General features: G+C 38.4%; 1 protein-coding gene across 1 annotated transcript; it reads left to right on the top strand.

Moving 5' to 3' along the window:
* The first annotated feature begins 142 nt into the window (after positions 1–142).
* On the top strand, positions 143–11,098 carry sfxn3 (sideroflexin 3). The gene is made up of 11 exons (XM_018671890.2): positions 143–248; positions 2,101–2,273; positions 2,600–2,770; positions 5,072–5,170; positions 5,726–5,801; positions 5,950–6,035; positions 6,150–6,277; positions 6,786–6,835; positions 7,044–7,093; positions 7,212–7,259; positions 7,372–11,098. The coding sequence occupies exons 2-11, from the start codon at positions 2,110–2,112 to the stop codon at positions 7,466–7,468; spliced, it is 969 nt and encodes a 322-aa protein (XP_018527406.1). The 5' UTR covers positions 143–248; positions 2,101–2,109; the 3' UTR covers positions 7,469–11,098.
* The last annotated feature ends 1,352 nt before the right edge of the window (positions 11,099–12,450 follow it).

Here is a 12,450-nt window from a genome sequence, read left to right as displayed (position 1 = left end):
ACTGAAGTTTTACCTATCCCATCGGCACGTTTCATACGTTTTTAAATCCATCACTTTATAATTGTAGACACGACCTCTCATGAGTCGTAACAGAAATGTCTACTTTTTCCTATTTATCTCCCAGTCATTTGCGCTGAGGTTGTGTTTTACGATAATTTTATGAGTACTAGAAGGCAGCATACGTCTACCCGGTGGTACTGTGATATTGAGAGGTCATACATTTCCAAAAAACAAAGAAAACAAACCAGGTAGGCTTCAGTACTGACCGAGTTCACGTCTTTGACTAATTTAAATCACAATCCGACTAAGTTAGCGATTATTCCGCTTCGATATGTGCCCCTGCAACGTTAACTGATGTGCTAGCATATTAGTTAGCTTATAAACTATCAGGCTAGCTGTGTGGTTGACATTAGGTGCCAAGAAGTGATTTGTTTTGACAGCATAGAAAGCTGTTTATTGTCCCAGTGGTTAAACATTTCATGTTGTGTGAATCTGATGTGGTTCACTGTCCTGTTATAGTATTCCTGTACTGCAGTGTGTGATTGTTTGTTGGCTACTGTCGTTAGCCGTCTTGCTCGTAGGAACCGGCAGCGTGTCGTGACTTCCCCAAACCCATCTGTCACGCTATGTCTTTGATCAGCTACTTGTGTGTAACTCGTGTAATTTATGTGGCTATCTCAGTAGATAGCCAGGTCTTTTACTCTATATTTTACTCTAAGGCTAAAGTGAATTTGTGTGTGGAATGTGTATTTATATTTGAACACCACCCATAAGCCGTTTGTGTGTTTTAGCTACATATTAAACGTTTTTGTCCTTGAATCCACCGTATCAGTTATTATATCGCCCTTGTACAGTGTGTTCTTGGAGTATTTCCATCTGCTGTAGCCTGCAGATGGGACCATAGGTGGTTATGGCCCTCTCATGGCCTGAGCTTTGCAGGGACTATCCCATCACATACACTGTAGGAATGCTGCTTCAACACACACATTCTTGTAATGGTTTTGTGTGTATTCACTTACAAGGTTAAAAAAGTTTTAAGAAATTAGTCGTTCGACAGCAAAACAATGGATAACTACTTTGATAGTCGATTAAGGACTGCAGTTAATAATTATATTCCTCACATATTTATCTTCCTATTCTCATTTAATTTGTTGTTCATTTGGGTTAGGGTTAGGGTTAGGTTATGGAATGTCAAGTAGCGATTTGTCAGTATTTCAGTAATTTGTCTGTCCATCAGTCTACAACTCATATATTCCAGAAACAATCATTCAAGATGAAGAAGAACAGCAGATTCTCACTTTTTAGAAGCTAAAACTAACAAATATAGACAAATCAATTCTTCACCAGAATAATTGGCAGATCTACTAATATCAGAAATTGAAGTTTCTTGTTTGACTGATAAAATACCACAGTTACTGGCATACATTTCAAGCATTTATCTCATACTTACAAAAACACAGTTTTCACTTATCTCCTACTCACAGCCACAACTCCTACAGGATGTTTGAGATTAGCCTCCTGGCAGCTGAACACTCCCAAAGAACCAACAATTTGACAAGACAACAATGTGGTCATTTTTGAATTTGAGACAGCAAGAACAACACATCAGAAAAATTAATCAAGCTTCAACCAAGGAGTACTAAGAGGCAGAATATGTTAAACCTAGACCACAATTCTGTTTGGAGTTATTTTCTCAGAGATAACTGTGTATAGTTGCTCTGGGTTGTATGCTGTTTAGTGATTGGGGGAGGGGGCTTTGCTTCAATGCAGCTCTTTACTGCTGCAGAGCTATTAATGGAGCAGAGGTAGGGGCTTAACTGTGCAGCCAAGGTTTTTTAATCATGATAATTTCACCTTTAGGGCTGGGCTTGAAAACAGTGCCATCAGATGTCTGGTGAGATTTGTAGCATTGTCTCCCTTTTTTTTTGATGAGATCAGATACTTCGCTATTGAAATCCTAATTTTGCCAAATTTATTCTAAAAGGTAAATGTATCGGATAGAGTTTCTCAATTGTTTCTTACACACTTGTGTAATGCCAATCCAGTATAAATTTGGAAAAAACTTTGAATATTAATAAAAATTTGTGTCATTGATCATAGAAAGCCAGGATGTCTGGAGAGCTGTCCCTCAACATAAACATCAAGGAACCACGATGGGACCAGGGCACATTCATGGGGCGTGCCAAGCACTTTTTCATGGTTACGGATCCCAGGACTGTCCTGCTGTCCTCTGAGACTCTGGAGGAGGCCAAAGTGATCGTGGAGAACTACAGGTAGAGGGTCAGACACTGGAGGATGGAGTAGGAGTATGAATTATAATATTTGGGTGGGTGGGGTGTTGTGAGGCATGAATAGAAATTAGCACTGATGTGACCAGGTGATGATGCCTGACTCTTATATGTGGACTTGAGGTAAAGAGCTTTTCTTTCACAATATTAGTGTGGGAATTTTGAAAGGCAGTGTATTTACTTCCTGGGCTGTGGACCTGCATTTTTATGTTGCCGTTTTTTTGTCAGGATTTATAAAAATGGTTCAGTATATCCTGTTATGTAAATTATTTTCAAAAAATTCTGTCACTGTACTATTTTGACTTTTTTAGAGCTGGGATCGTGAAGCCTGGCCTGACGGAGGATGAACTCTGGAGAGCCAAGTACATCTACGACTCCGCCTTCCACCCTGACACAGGCGAGAAGATGTTTGTGATTGGGCGTATGTCTGCTCAGGTTCCAATGAACATGTCCATCACAGGCTGCATGCTCACCTTCTACAGGTACAGCACACATTTCAACACATGGTTCAGTGTGTTCAACACCAAAAAAACAAGATTTATGAATTAAACATGTAATCTGCTAAAGTGCTGAATAAACTTGATATGGTTTCCATGTGACTGTAAATTTAACCTTGATACAGCAGTGGCAATGCATAAAAATAGAGCTTTTAATCCCTGGAGTGAAAATCCTCTTAAAGAATAAAAAATAAAACTTACTGTACTGAATACTCATGAATCATTGGGCTGCTGAGAGGACAGTGAAGTCATGTGATAATGTGCTGAAACAGAAAAAATATTATTAATTTAAAAAAAGATAATTAGTATATTAATTTAGATTTATCAAGTGAAAATTAGCTAGTCACAGATTTTAAAAAGTATTCAATGCTGCTTTGTCCTGTTTGTCGTGATAGACAGATACAGGCTTGATGAAAAGTGGAATTATGAAAACAGTCATTTGAAAATTGGTGCTGTGAAATAAAAGTCAAACAACAATTAAAATTTGTATCACAGGCTTTGGAAAAGGGACATTTTGAAATAAAAACTGCTGGAATAAAATGAAAGGGACCTGCAGTAAACCCTGTTATTATAAAAACGAGCAGGATGAAATCACTGATGAAAGCACTTTATGATCAGACTAGTGGGGCAGCCGCATGTACTGCTGACATTTTCGCATACAGTCACTGGAGGGCACTATAGTTTAAAATTTTATCAGTTTTAAATAATGAAGTTGAAACAACAAATAAACACAGATAGGTTAGACATAAGATGATTTACTGAAGGAGAGAATTTTTTAAATATATATATATATATATATATATATATATATATATAATATCATTATCAACATTTAGATAATACAGATATTCAAAGTATAAATCCAGTATGTTTCTCTGTCTTAACAGCAACAGATGGTGAAAATTGTAAGAGCAAAATATATCATTCTCATGATTGAGGTAATACCATAATGTAAGAGCTGAGTAATGGTTTCCTATCTCATAGGCAACAGGCCCTGTAGGGACTGAGATACCAGATAGATGTGTTTATGACTCTATGTAGCTCTTGCTGACTGTTGGCAGTAAGTCCATCTTAACTCCCATTGCCATGGCTTATCCTGATACTTTATGTGCGTCATAGTGTCCCTGGCAAAAATGCCACCCTTGTTACTTTTATCTCTTCCTGTTAGGCCTTACTGTGCTCAAGGCCAGGGAGGGAGTACATTCTGTTTTTTCCATGTAGCTATCCTACCTTAAATGTGAAACAGAATGTGTATCTCTTGGTCAGGCCTTAGTGATGCACTCAGTGCATGAACTCTGTCCTCTCAGCGTTAAGACTGACTCTTACTTTTTGTTCTATCATTGTACTCTATCATTTGATTCAAAGACAAAAGGCATGTTGAATTATCATTTATTCATTTCTTCCTTGACAAAAATAAATAGTTAATAAATAATTTTAGGCCAAATGGATAAACTTGTTACTTCACTTGTCATACAGACAAGATACAACAAAACTTGCTACACCCTCAGTCAATATCACTAAAATAGTCACAGTGACAAACAGAAATGTTTGGTATTTCATATTAGAGAGCCACTGCAACAAAACTCAGCACACCATCATTAGTGAGACTCCACACTGTTATTTTTTTTATATATATATATTTTGTATGTCCACCATCATTTTTTGAGATGGATTCAATTCTCCTGGGCATGGATGACACCAGTCTGTCAGAAATCTCTAGAGACATTTCTCACAGATGATTGTTTCTCAGCCTCTCTTTGAGAAAGCTGAAGTGTTCTTAGGTTATTTTACAACCTTGTTCACACAATTAACCTTGACTGGAACACAGGTGTAATCACTTTTGATACAGTGATCACAAGTGTACTCACTTTTGTTGCATTGAGGTTGTACTTTGGGGCCTGCATAATGTAACAGAGAACAGTGCTCCACTACACAAACAGATTTCTTGATCTTTATTTTATGTGTACCAGCTGTAATCAAAACTAAACTGCCGAGTTGACAGATGATGTTAATAATTGGTTCCTTCAGGCTGCATTTGTGTGAAATAAGTAGTGACTGAGGGTATACAAAGTGTGCTCAATATAATAAATGACCCACACTTTTCTTTACTGTGGGATAGTAGGATATTTTTTGTAGAACTGCTTGTATGCTTTATTGTGACAATGTTTTTATGGTGTCACCAAACTCTTTCACTGCAGTGTTAATGGTGCCAATACAGTAGTTTTTACTTGACATGATGTGAAATCTCAATTCCTCAAACAAAATGTTGTTTCTTTGTGCTTGCAGGACTACTCCCGCAGTTGTGTTCTGGCAGTGGGTTAACCAGTCCTTCAACGCTGTTGTCAATTACACCAACCGCAGTGGAGATGCCCCCATCACCGTGAAGTAGGGAGGACTTCTCACCTCTCTTCCACTCTAGATCATTCCTGTCCTCCCTCTAAACTAGTGTCTGTAAGGAGGCGGTGGGAGCTGCTGGCCTCTCCCCTTCCCTCACAGCGGTATTACGTTCCACTGTTAACCATGTTCAAGCCCGTGTCACCATGCACTCATGCTGACATAGGTTCAGTGCTCCCGTTTGATATTGGGTCAACATGCACTTGCATACTCTCTTCATTCTGCCACAGAGTGCATCCTTCAGATGCTGCAGAAATGCATCGAATGCATGCATTCAGAAGGGTTTCCTTCAGGACATGCAAATGCATAGTTCATGGATGAAGCATGTAACTGAGAATTTATTTACCTTTGCATATTCATATATAGCATGAATTTTCACTGTAACCAAGGCAACTGTTCTCTGAAATACTTTATTTTAGTTTACTGGAGAAATTATAAGCCACAGTTCTCATGTTCTGTAGACTTAGTCAGCTATTTATGATGTGTGAAAGAGGAAGTGGGTAATTAACATGTGATATGTTTTCTGATGCATCTGTTTTCTCACAGTCAGCTCGGTGCAGCCTACGTCAGTGCTACTACTGGAGCTGTAGTCACTGCCTTGGGGCTCAAGTCTCTAGCTACGGTAATACCCAAAGGATCAAGTTAATAAATTGATGAAATGAAACAGAGTAAATTAGATAAAGACACACTGATCTACACATATATTTGCATATATTTGCATATTTGGTCAGTTGGTCTAATGCGTCTCTGATTCACCCCCATCTTTGCAGCGTCTCCCTCCAATCGTCAGCCGGTTTGTCCCCTTTGCTGCTGTTGCTGCTGCTAACTGTATCAACATTCCCTTCATGAGACAGAGGTGAAATCTCTAAAGTAAAAGCCAATGTCCTCTGTTTTGTTCACCCAAGAGCTTTTAGGAGTTGTAACAACTGCTACAGCAGCTCTATATGACTTTTGTTTTTGCCTCCTCCAGGGAGTTGAAGTACGGTATCCCTGTGACGGATGAGAATGGAAACAGGTTAGGAGAGTCTGCTAATGCTGCCAAGCAGGCCATCGTGCAGGTGGTGGTGTCAAGGATCGGAATGGCAGTACCAGCAATGGGTAATGACAAGATTATTAATATTATCTACTGGTTTGTTAAACTGTGTATAATCAATATATTTATGATAACAACCCTCACTGTACAGACCTTTTCAGTGAGTTTTAGTTCATTTTTAACTGTCTGGCCCACACCTTCACTGTTCTGGTTTAAAAGCCCACTGTACATTACCTGCTCAGCATCCAATGGCAGACAGACACAGTTAGCAACTAGCTGGTGAACATAGTGGAGCATTAATCAGCTAAAGAGCAGGATATTTTTCTCAGAAGTTGGAAGACCCAAAAACAGTGAATATCATATACAACAATGGTCATCTCAGTGACAGTATGAATATAAATATGTGCACCAGCCTTTGTCGTCCCACACAAATCATCCATGGTTAAAACAAAATAACTGTCAAGACTGATCATTAGCTGAGGGATGAAAAAATTCTCACTCCTGAAGTGTGAAATTTCTTTTGTTATTCATGAAGCAGAAGACTTCACCTGATTTGTTTTTTATTTTTTACAGCCATTCCTCCTGTCATAATGAATGCTCTGGAGAAGAGAGCGTTCATGAAGGTAAGTAGACTATGTGCATGACTGTCATCCTGTTGTTTGTTGTCAGTAAGTCTGTGGTTTTACTGGGTATGTTGGATAGGCTGAAAATAGTCTTTCTGCATTTCACATGTTACACAGTCACTGCATGTGGATGTCTTGTGGACAAACATTGACAATTTGTTTGCCTGATCTCACTGTGGTTCTGCCTTCTCTGATTTCATCTCTGTAGCGGTTCCCAATTCTAAATGCTCCAGTCCAGGTGGGGCTCGTAGGTCTGTGGTAAGTAAATTACACTAGGAGTATCCATTGTGATGTTTCTGTGTGGACTCACAAGTATCTGCACTAAAAAGGAACTGGTAAAACTGTCTAAAACATCCCCTCTCTACCTCATTTTCAGCCTGGTGTTTGCAACTCCTCTGTGCTGCGCCCTGTTCCCACAGAAAAGGTACCAACAGCCACTCTCACATCACTCTTATCGGAGAGGGGGGGGGGTCATATCTGTAGGCATTAACTAAACTTTACCAGCAAATTATTAATGTTCAATCATCTCTTTGTAGCTCAATGAGCATCAGTGGGCTTGAAGCAGACCTGCAGGAGAGGATACGACAGACCAGTCCCCACACCACCACCGTCTACTTCAACAAGGGCCTGTAGGACCAGCCTACACTTGCGCGCACACACACACACACACACACACACACATGCAGACACTCACATATATATATGCACATGTCTGTTGTCTTGTGGGCACAAGTGGGAGAGCAAAACAAAATTTATTTATGCAGTTTTTTTGTTGTTGTTGCGTGTACTGCTGCATTTGTTTTTTGAACATGACTACATGAAGCTGCTCCAACTGTAACAGTGGAGGGTGACAATTATTTGACTGATTTTAAAAAAGAGGATTCACTGAAGGGAAAAACTAAACACTTTAGTAAGGAATATCATCTACAGTTCTCTCTGTACATAGATGGTACTCCCTAGGAAAGACTCCTGATTTTTTTTATTTTATGACTATTGTGTTGTGGTGTGCTTTCTGTCTTCCTTTGGGCAAAACTGACTATGGGGTGGTAGTCCATGAAGTTACTGATTTGTGTTTGACTCACCAATATCATTCAGGTTCATGCAAATCCTCTGAATCATTTGTAACTCCAGTTTGAAGTGAAGGCTAGTGCTTGTAAGTTGTGTATTGCTTCTGAATGTAACATAATCTTTTTTGCCTTTCCAATTCTTCCCTAGTCTTTGTCACATTATGCTGTTATTAAAAGTAATATCTTAATCTATCACACACTGAGTATAGTTCGTTACAATTGTTAAACTGGAAAAACCAGTGCATCGATTAGCTCTAAATAGTCCAATCCACAGTGAATATGTTACTCTTTTGTTGTACACTGGTGCAGCTTCTTACTCTCTTGAACTCTCCTTGAAGTGTACTTATGTCCCTTCATATTCTTAGACCAGGTAATGAGGTGCTAGATACATTTGGCAAAGACAACATGTAGGAATTATACTACAGAAGATCACAGAGCACAGCATACATTAGTTAACACTGCTGAGTGTGATCTTTGTCAGCATGAATATGTACTGTTGCCATGGCAGTGGCAACTTGTGTTTCATGGCCTTTCATCATTTGAGATCACTTTATTAACTAGTGCAGTCACTATCTTTAGTAGCACATTGATGAGTTATTTGATTGTTGTAAGTGATGGTGCTTGTTTGGTGGTTGTGTTAGTTGGAAAGGAATGTCCTTTGGTGAGTCTATGTGTTGTTGCTAAGAGAAAATGCTGTGGTCAGACAACAGTGTATTGGTGTTGTCATGTGAAAACTTTGTAACTCCAGTTTTTCTGGTTTTAATGTCCACACTCAAACTGAAAGACTGCCCAAACGGATTGAAAGAATTCAAAACTGCTTGGCTGTCAAGCAAAGCGAGCTGTCTAATTAAGTTGGAGACACAGGATTTAACTGTCCAACAGATAGCTAGCCTTCTGCAAAAATTATTTTTTGCACTCGAGCCATTGATGTTACATTGTACCAAATGAAAGTAGCTAATGTTGTGTGACAGAGTCAAAATGTTAAAAGCTTATATCCAGGTCACGGCAGTGGGTAATTGTGTGCACAGTCCTTGTTGTTGGTTTGTTGAAGTGGAAGTTTGGCAGAGTTTGAGCTTCTCTGATCAAATTTATTCACACTGTTGACCAAGCTTTCCAAACACACAACTGTCATTGTGGTTAGATAGTAATGATGGTGTACATGAAGAAGTGTCAGTTGAATTTTATCCCAGCACTGTCTGAATGATGTAAGAATATGTATATTTTTTGGATATATCTATAAATATAGTATATATATATATATATATATGATGTACAGTGTATGGAGCACATATGCATGTGGTATTTTAGGGATTCAAGGTGTGCCTCTGGTTGTGAATCCACCAGATGGCCCCAAATATGCATCATAAAATAAAGTCAGCTGCTTGTGTTACAGGAATACAGAGAGTAGTTTATTGCAAATAAACAAGTGTTCCTCTTGCTTTAGGGCTAATGAGCTCTCAAATCAGATGAGTGATCCTCTTGACAGACCCGACTCGTTACAGAGAATACTCTATGATTCAGTGCTTGTGTGAGTTGATGTTTCATGTCCAAAAAAACCCTGTAACCCCAACAGTAAGATTGTACAGGCCATGCTGATACTTTCATTTTAAAATGTAAACTGATTGAGTGCTGCATGACTACAGCAACCGCACAACTGCTGCATTTTTATGGAGGAACTTCTGTACAGACAGAAACACAAAATGATTGTTCTTATGTGTGATCCTGAAATTCAATGGTTTCATTCCTGATCATTTTTGAAAATTGTTCCCACTTGAAATTCAGATTCCTGTCCATAAAGAGTGTCTCAATATGACTCATAACTCCTGTATGAGGATATCTTTGTACTATTTAGATTTAGATGAAAGATATCTCATTTCTGCTATTGTACTCACTACTGAATTTCATATTTTTATATACACATTTAACCCCCGGAGCAATAATCAAACTCTTTCTGTTATCTTCCATGTAAACAGATGGTAGTCCGCTGCATCCCTCTGTAACACCAAAATATGACCACATGCACTGCAGGACAGTGTTTCAGAGTTAGCATCACTACTGTATTACACTCTTTGTTATATACCATGGCTATATAATTTAGACGTTTCTTTCTGCTACAGTTCTGATCATAGTTATTGTGTGTTGTGATTGGGAAGTTTTCCTGCTGAGAGCAAAACTGCACTATATAACCATAGCTGTGCTGCTGTAGGAACTAGTTTGATTTGTGTTGCTATTTAAAAGGAGCTTTTTAAATGTATATTGAAGATTGTATTGTTTATTGTGCTGGATAACATTGAATGAATCATGTTAATGCTAATTTATAATTCATTCATTATCTGGTTGCTTTCATTGCTCATAACCAAGTGACTCAGTTTCTGGTTTTTTTTCCCTTTGTGTTTTTCTGCTCTTTGAATTATGGCATAGATATGTCAAGAACAAAACTGGACGGTTTTAGTGAGCGTCAAAACACATCTGTAAACATGTATTTGAGCTTGTGACTGTAGTGCACCACCACAACATGTTGCACCCATAGATCAAGCCAAAGATGAGACGGGTATGAACAGGATTGAGGGGAAGAAGTGTGAGGTTTTTGTTTCAGCTTTATCGTATGGACCTTTTCCCAGGCTTTTCTCGTGCAAAAACGTGTTTTAGTTTTTTTTTACAGAGGAAATCCTCAACCTTGTCAGTGCAACACCAAATTTTTCAAGAATGTCACAAAGCATCATTATTAACACAAACTTAACAGACTGAGGATAAAAATAAATTCCAATTGGCATTTTAGTTAATGGTCATATTTTTAGCATAGATTTTTCTTAACATCTCAATAAAATCTCTAAATGTAGTTGACTTTATTCCACATTGCAGCAGTGAATTTTGGCACGTTGGTTCAGCACCCACTAATTTAAACTTTCTTTGTGTATGCCATTAATAAAAGTGAAATCTTTGCATATTGAAGGCACAAATGTACAGACAATCTGTGTTACTGTTACACTCATGAATGTTTTTGGTTATTTCATGTACATACAAACTTACATACATGTAATCTTGTCAGTATTGGTGTATTCTCCCTCTATTTTGTATTGTGTTGAAATATATTTCCTTGGTGTGAAATGTATTTTACTCAGAGCAATAGAATAAAATGTGTAACATTAATGTCTAAACTGCTTAATGTGATACTATTAAACACTGTGTATTATAATTGTGTATGTAGTATTGCCCTCCTGCTCTTGAGAATTAGTTATCTGATAGGACTTATTAGTGCAACAGCCACAAATACATCAGCTAAAAGAAAGTTATCTGAATCGTTACATAATGTTTTGTGTGTACCCACACACAGTGCTGTGGATGTTTTGTCTTGAGATGTCTGAGGATAAAATAATTCACTAGATTAGTGATTTAAACATGATAACCTGTGGCTGTTTTACTGACGTTTAGATCCATCTCCAGCTTTCAACAAAAAATGAGAACCTCTCCTTTATTTTCAGTCTTAGTGTGTGGACCAGAGACGGTTACTAGGGCGGAACAGAATCAGACGGCCAATTGGCATTTTTTTCTGCCGTTGTTGGCTTGCGTGTGTTGTGATTGGCCGCGTCGTGTGTCGTCATCGGTCATGTCTGACCGCGCAGAGAGAAGGAGAGACAAGTCGGAAATCAGAACAAAACCTACAGTCGGACCGTTGCCTCTGTTTGTCAGTACTGTGAGAAAACTGCTAAAATGCTAAAACGAGCGTTGGAGCTGCTTTTTTATCGAACACGAGTGAGGCTGGACGCTGAATACACCTGCAGCGCGAAGGTAAGTCTAAGGAGCGAACTAGCTAGCGGCTAGCGTTAGCATTAGCCTTATCTTCTCGTCGTCGTGTTTTATCACGTGGCTAGGAGTGTTTGTGTTGTTTGTGTTTCGAGCTCTTGATAGTCTGTTTAAATCCATGTTGTAATTGTTTACAACCTTTTGCATCTCTTTGTAAATTTGTGTTCCATCCTGGTCATTTTAACTTCGTTTATGATGGTTTCTCATGTCGTTGTCATTGGTTTGTGGCTACACTCGGATGTTACCATTAGTGGCGAGCGTTAGCATTAGCCTTTCAATACAATCGAAAATAGGCACTTCAGTTTTAAGAAATTACAATTCAATCAGTAGATTTAGGAACTGAGTGAGTGGTAACAACATATGTAAAACAAAAGGTATCTAAAAATAAACACTAAAAGTTAAAAACTGAACAAGAAACAAAACAAAACATCCAAGAGGGCAGTCAGGGATTAAGCTATAGTAAGGCATCAAAAAATGTCATAGGCTGTGTTTGACACTGCATACTAACGTACTGCCTACTACATACTCAAACAGTATATACTGTATGCTGCCTATTAAATGAGCGTTTAAGTAGGTGGCCGTTCACACTGAAGTATACTACCAGTATCTCAGAATGCATTTCTCACCACCGGTGGCAGCAGCAACAACTTTTCACTATTCATACCCTACAAACTATTGCTTATATTTGATCACTTATATGCACATCATATTTTTGTCATATTTTAACTGTTTACTCTGCGTTTC

The sequence above is a fragment of the Lates calcarifer genome, linkage group LG16_LG22 (genome assembly GCF_001640805.2).
Source record: "Lates calcarifer isolate ASB-BC8 linkage group LG16_LG22, TLL_Latcal_v3, whole genome shotgun sequence".
Lineage (NCBI taxonomy): Eukaryota > Metazoa > Chordata > Actinopteri > Centropomidae > Lates > Lates calcarifer.
The sequence above is the reverse complement of the archived record's forward strand: the minus strand, read 5'-3'. Positions and strand labels throughout refer to the sequence as shown.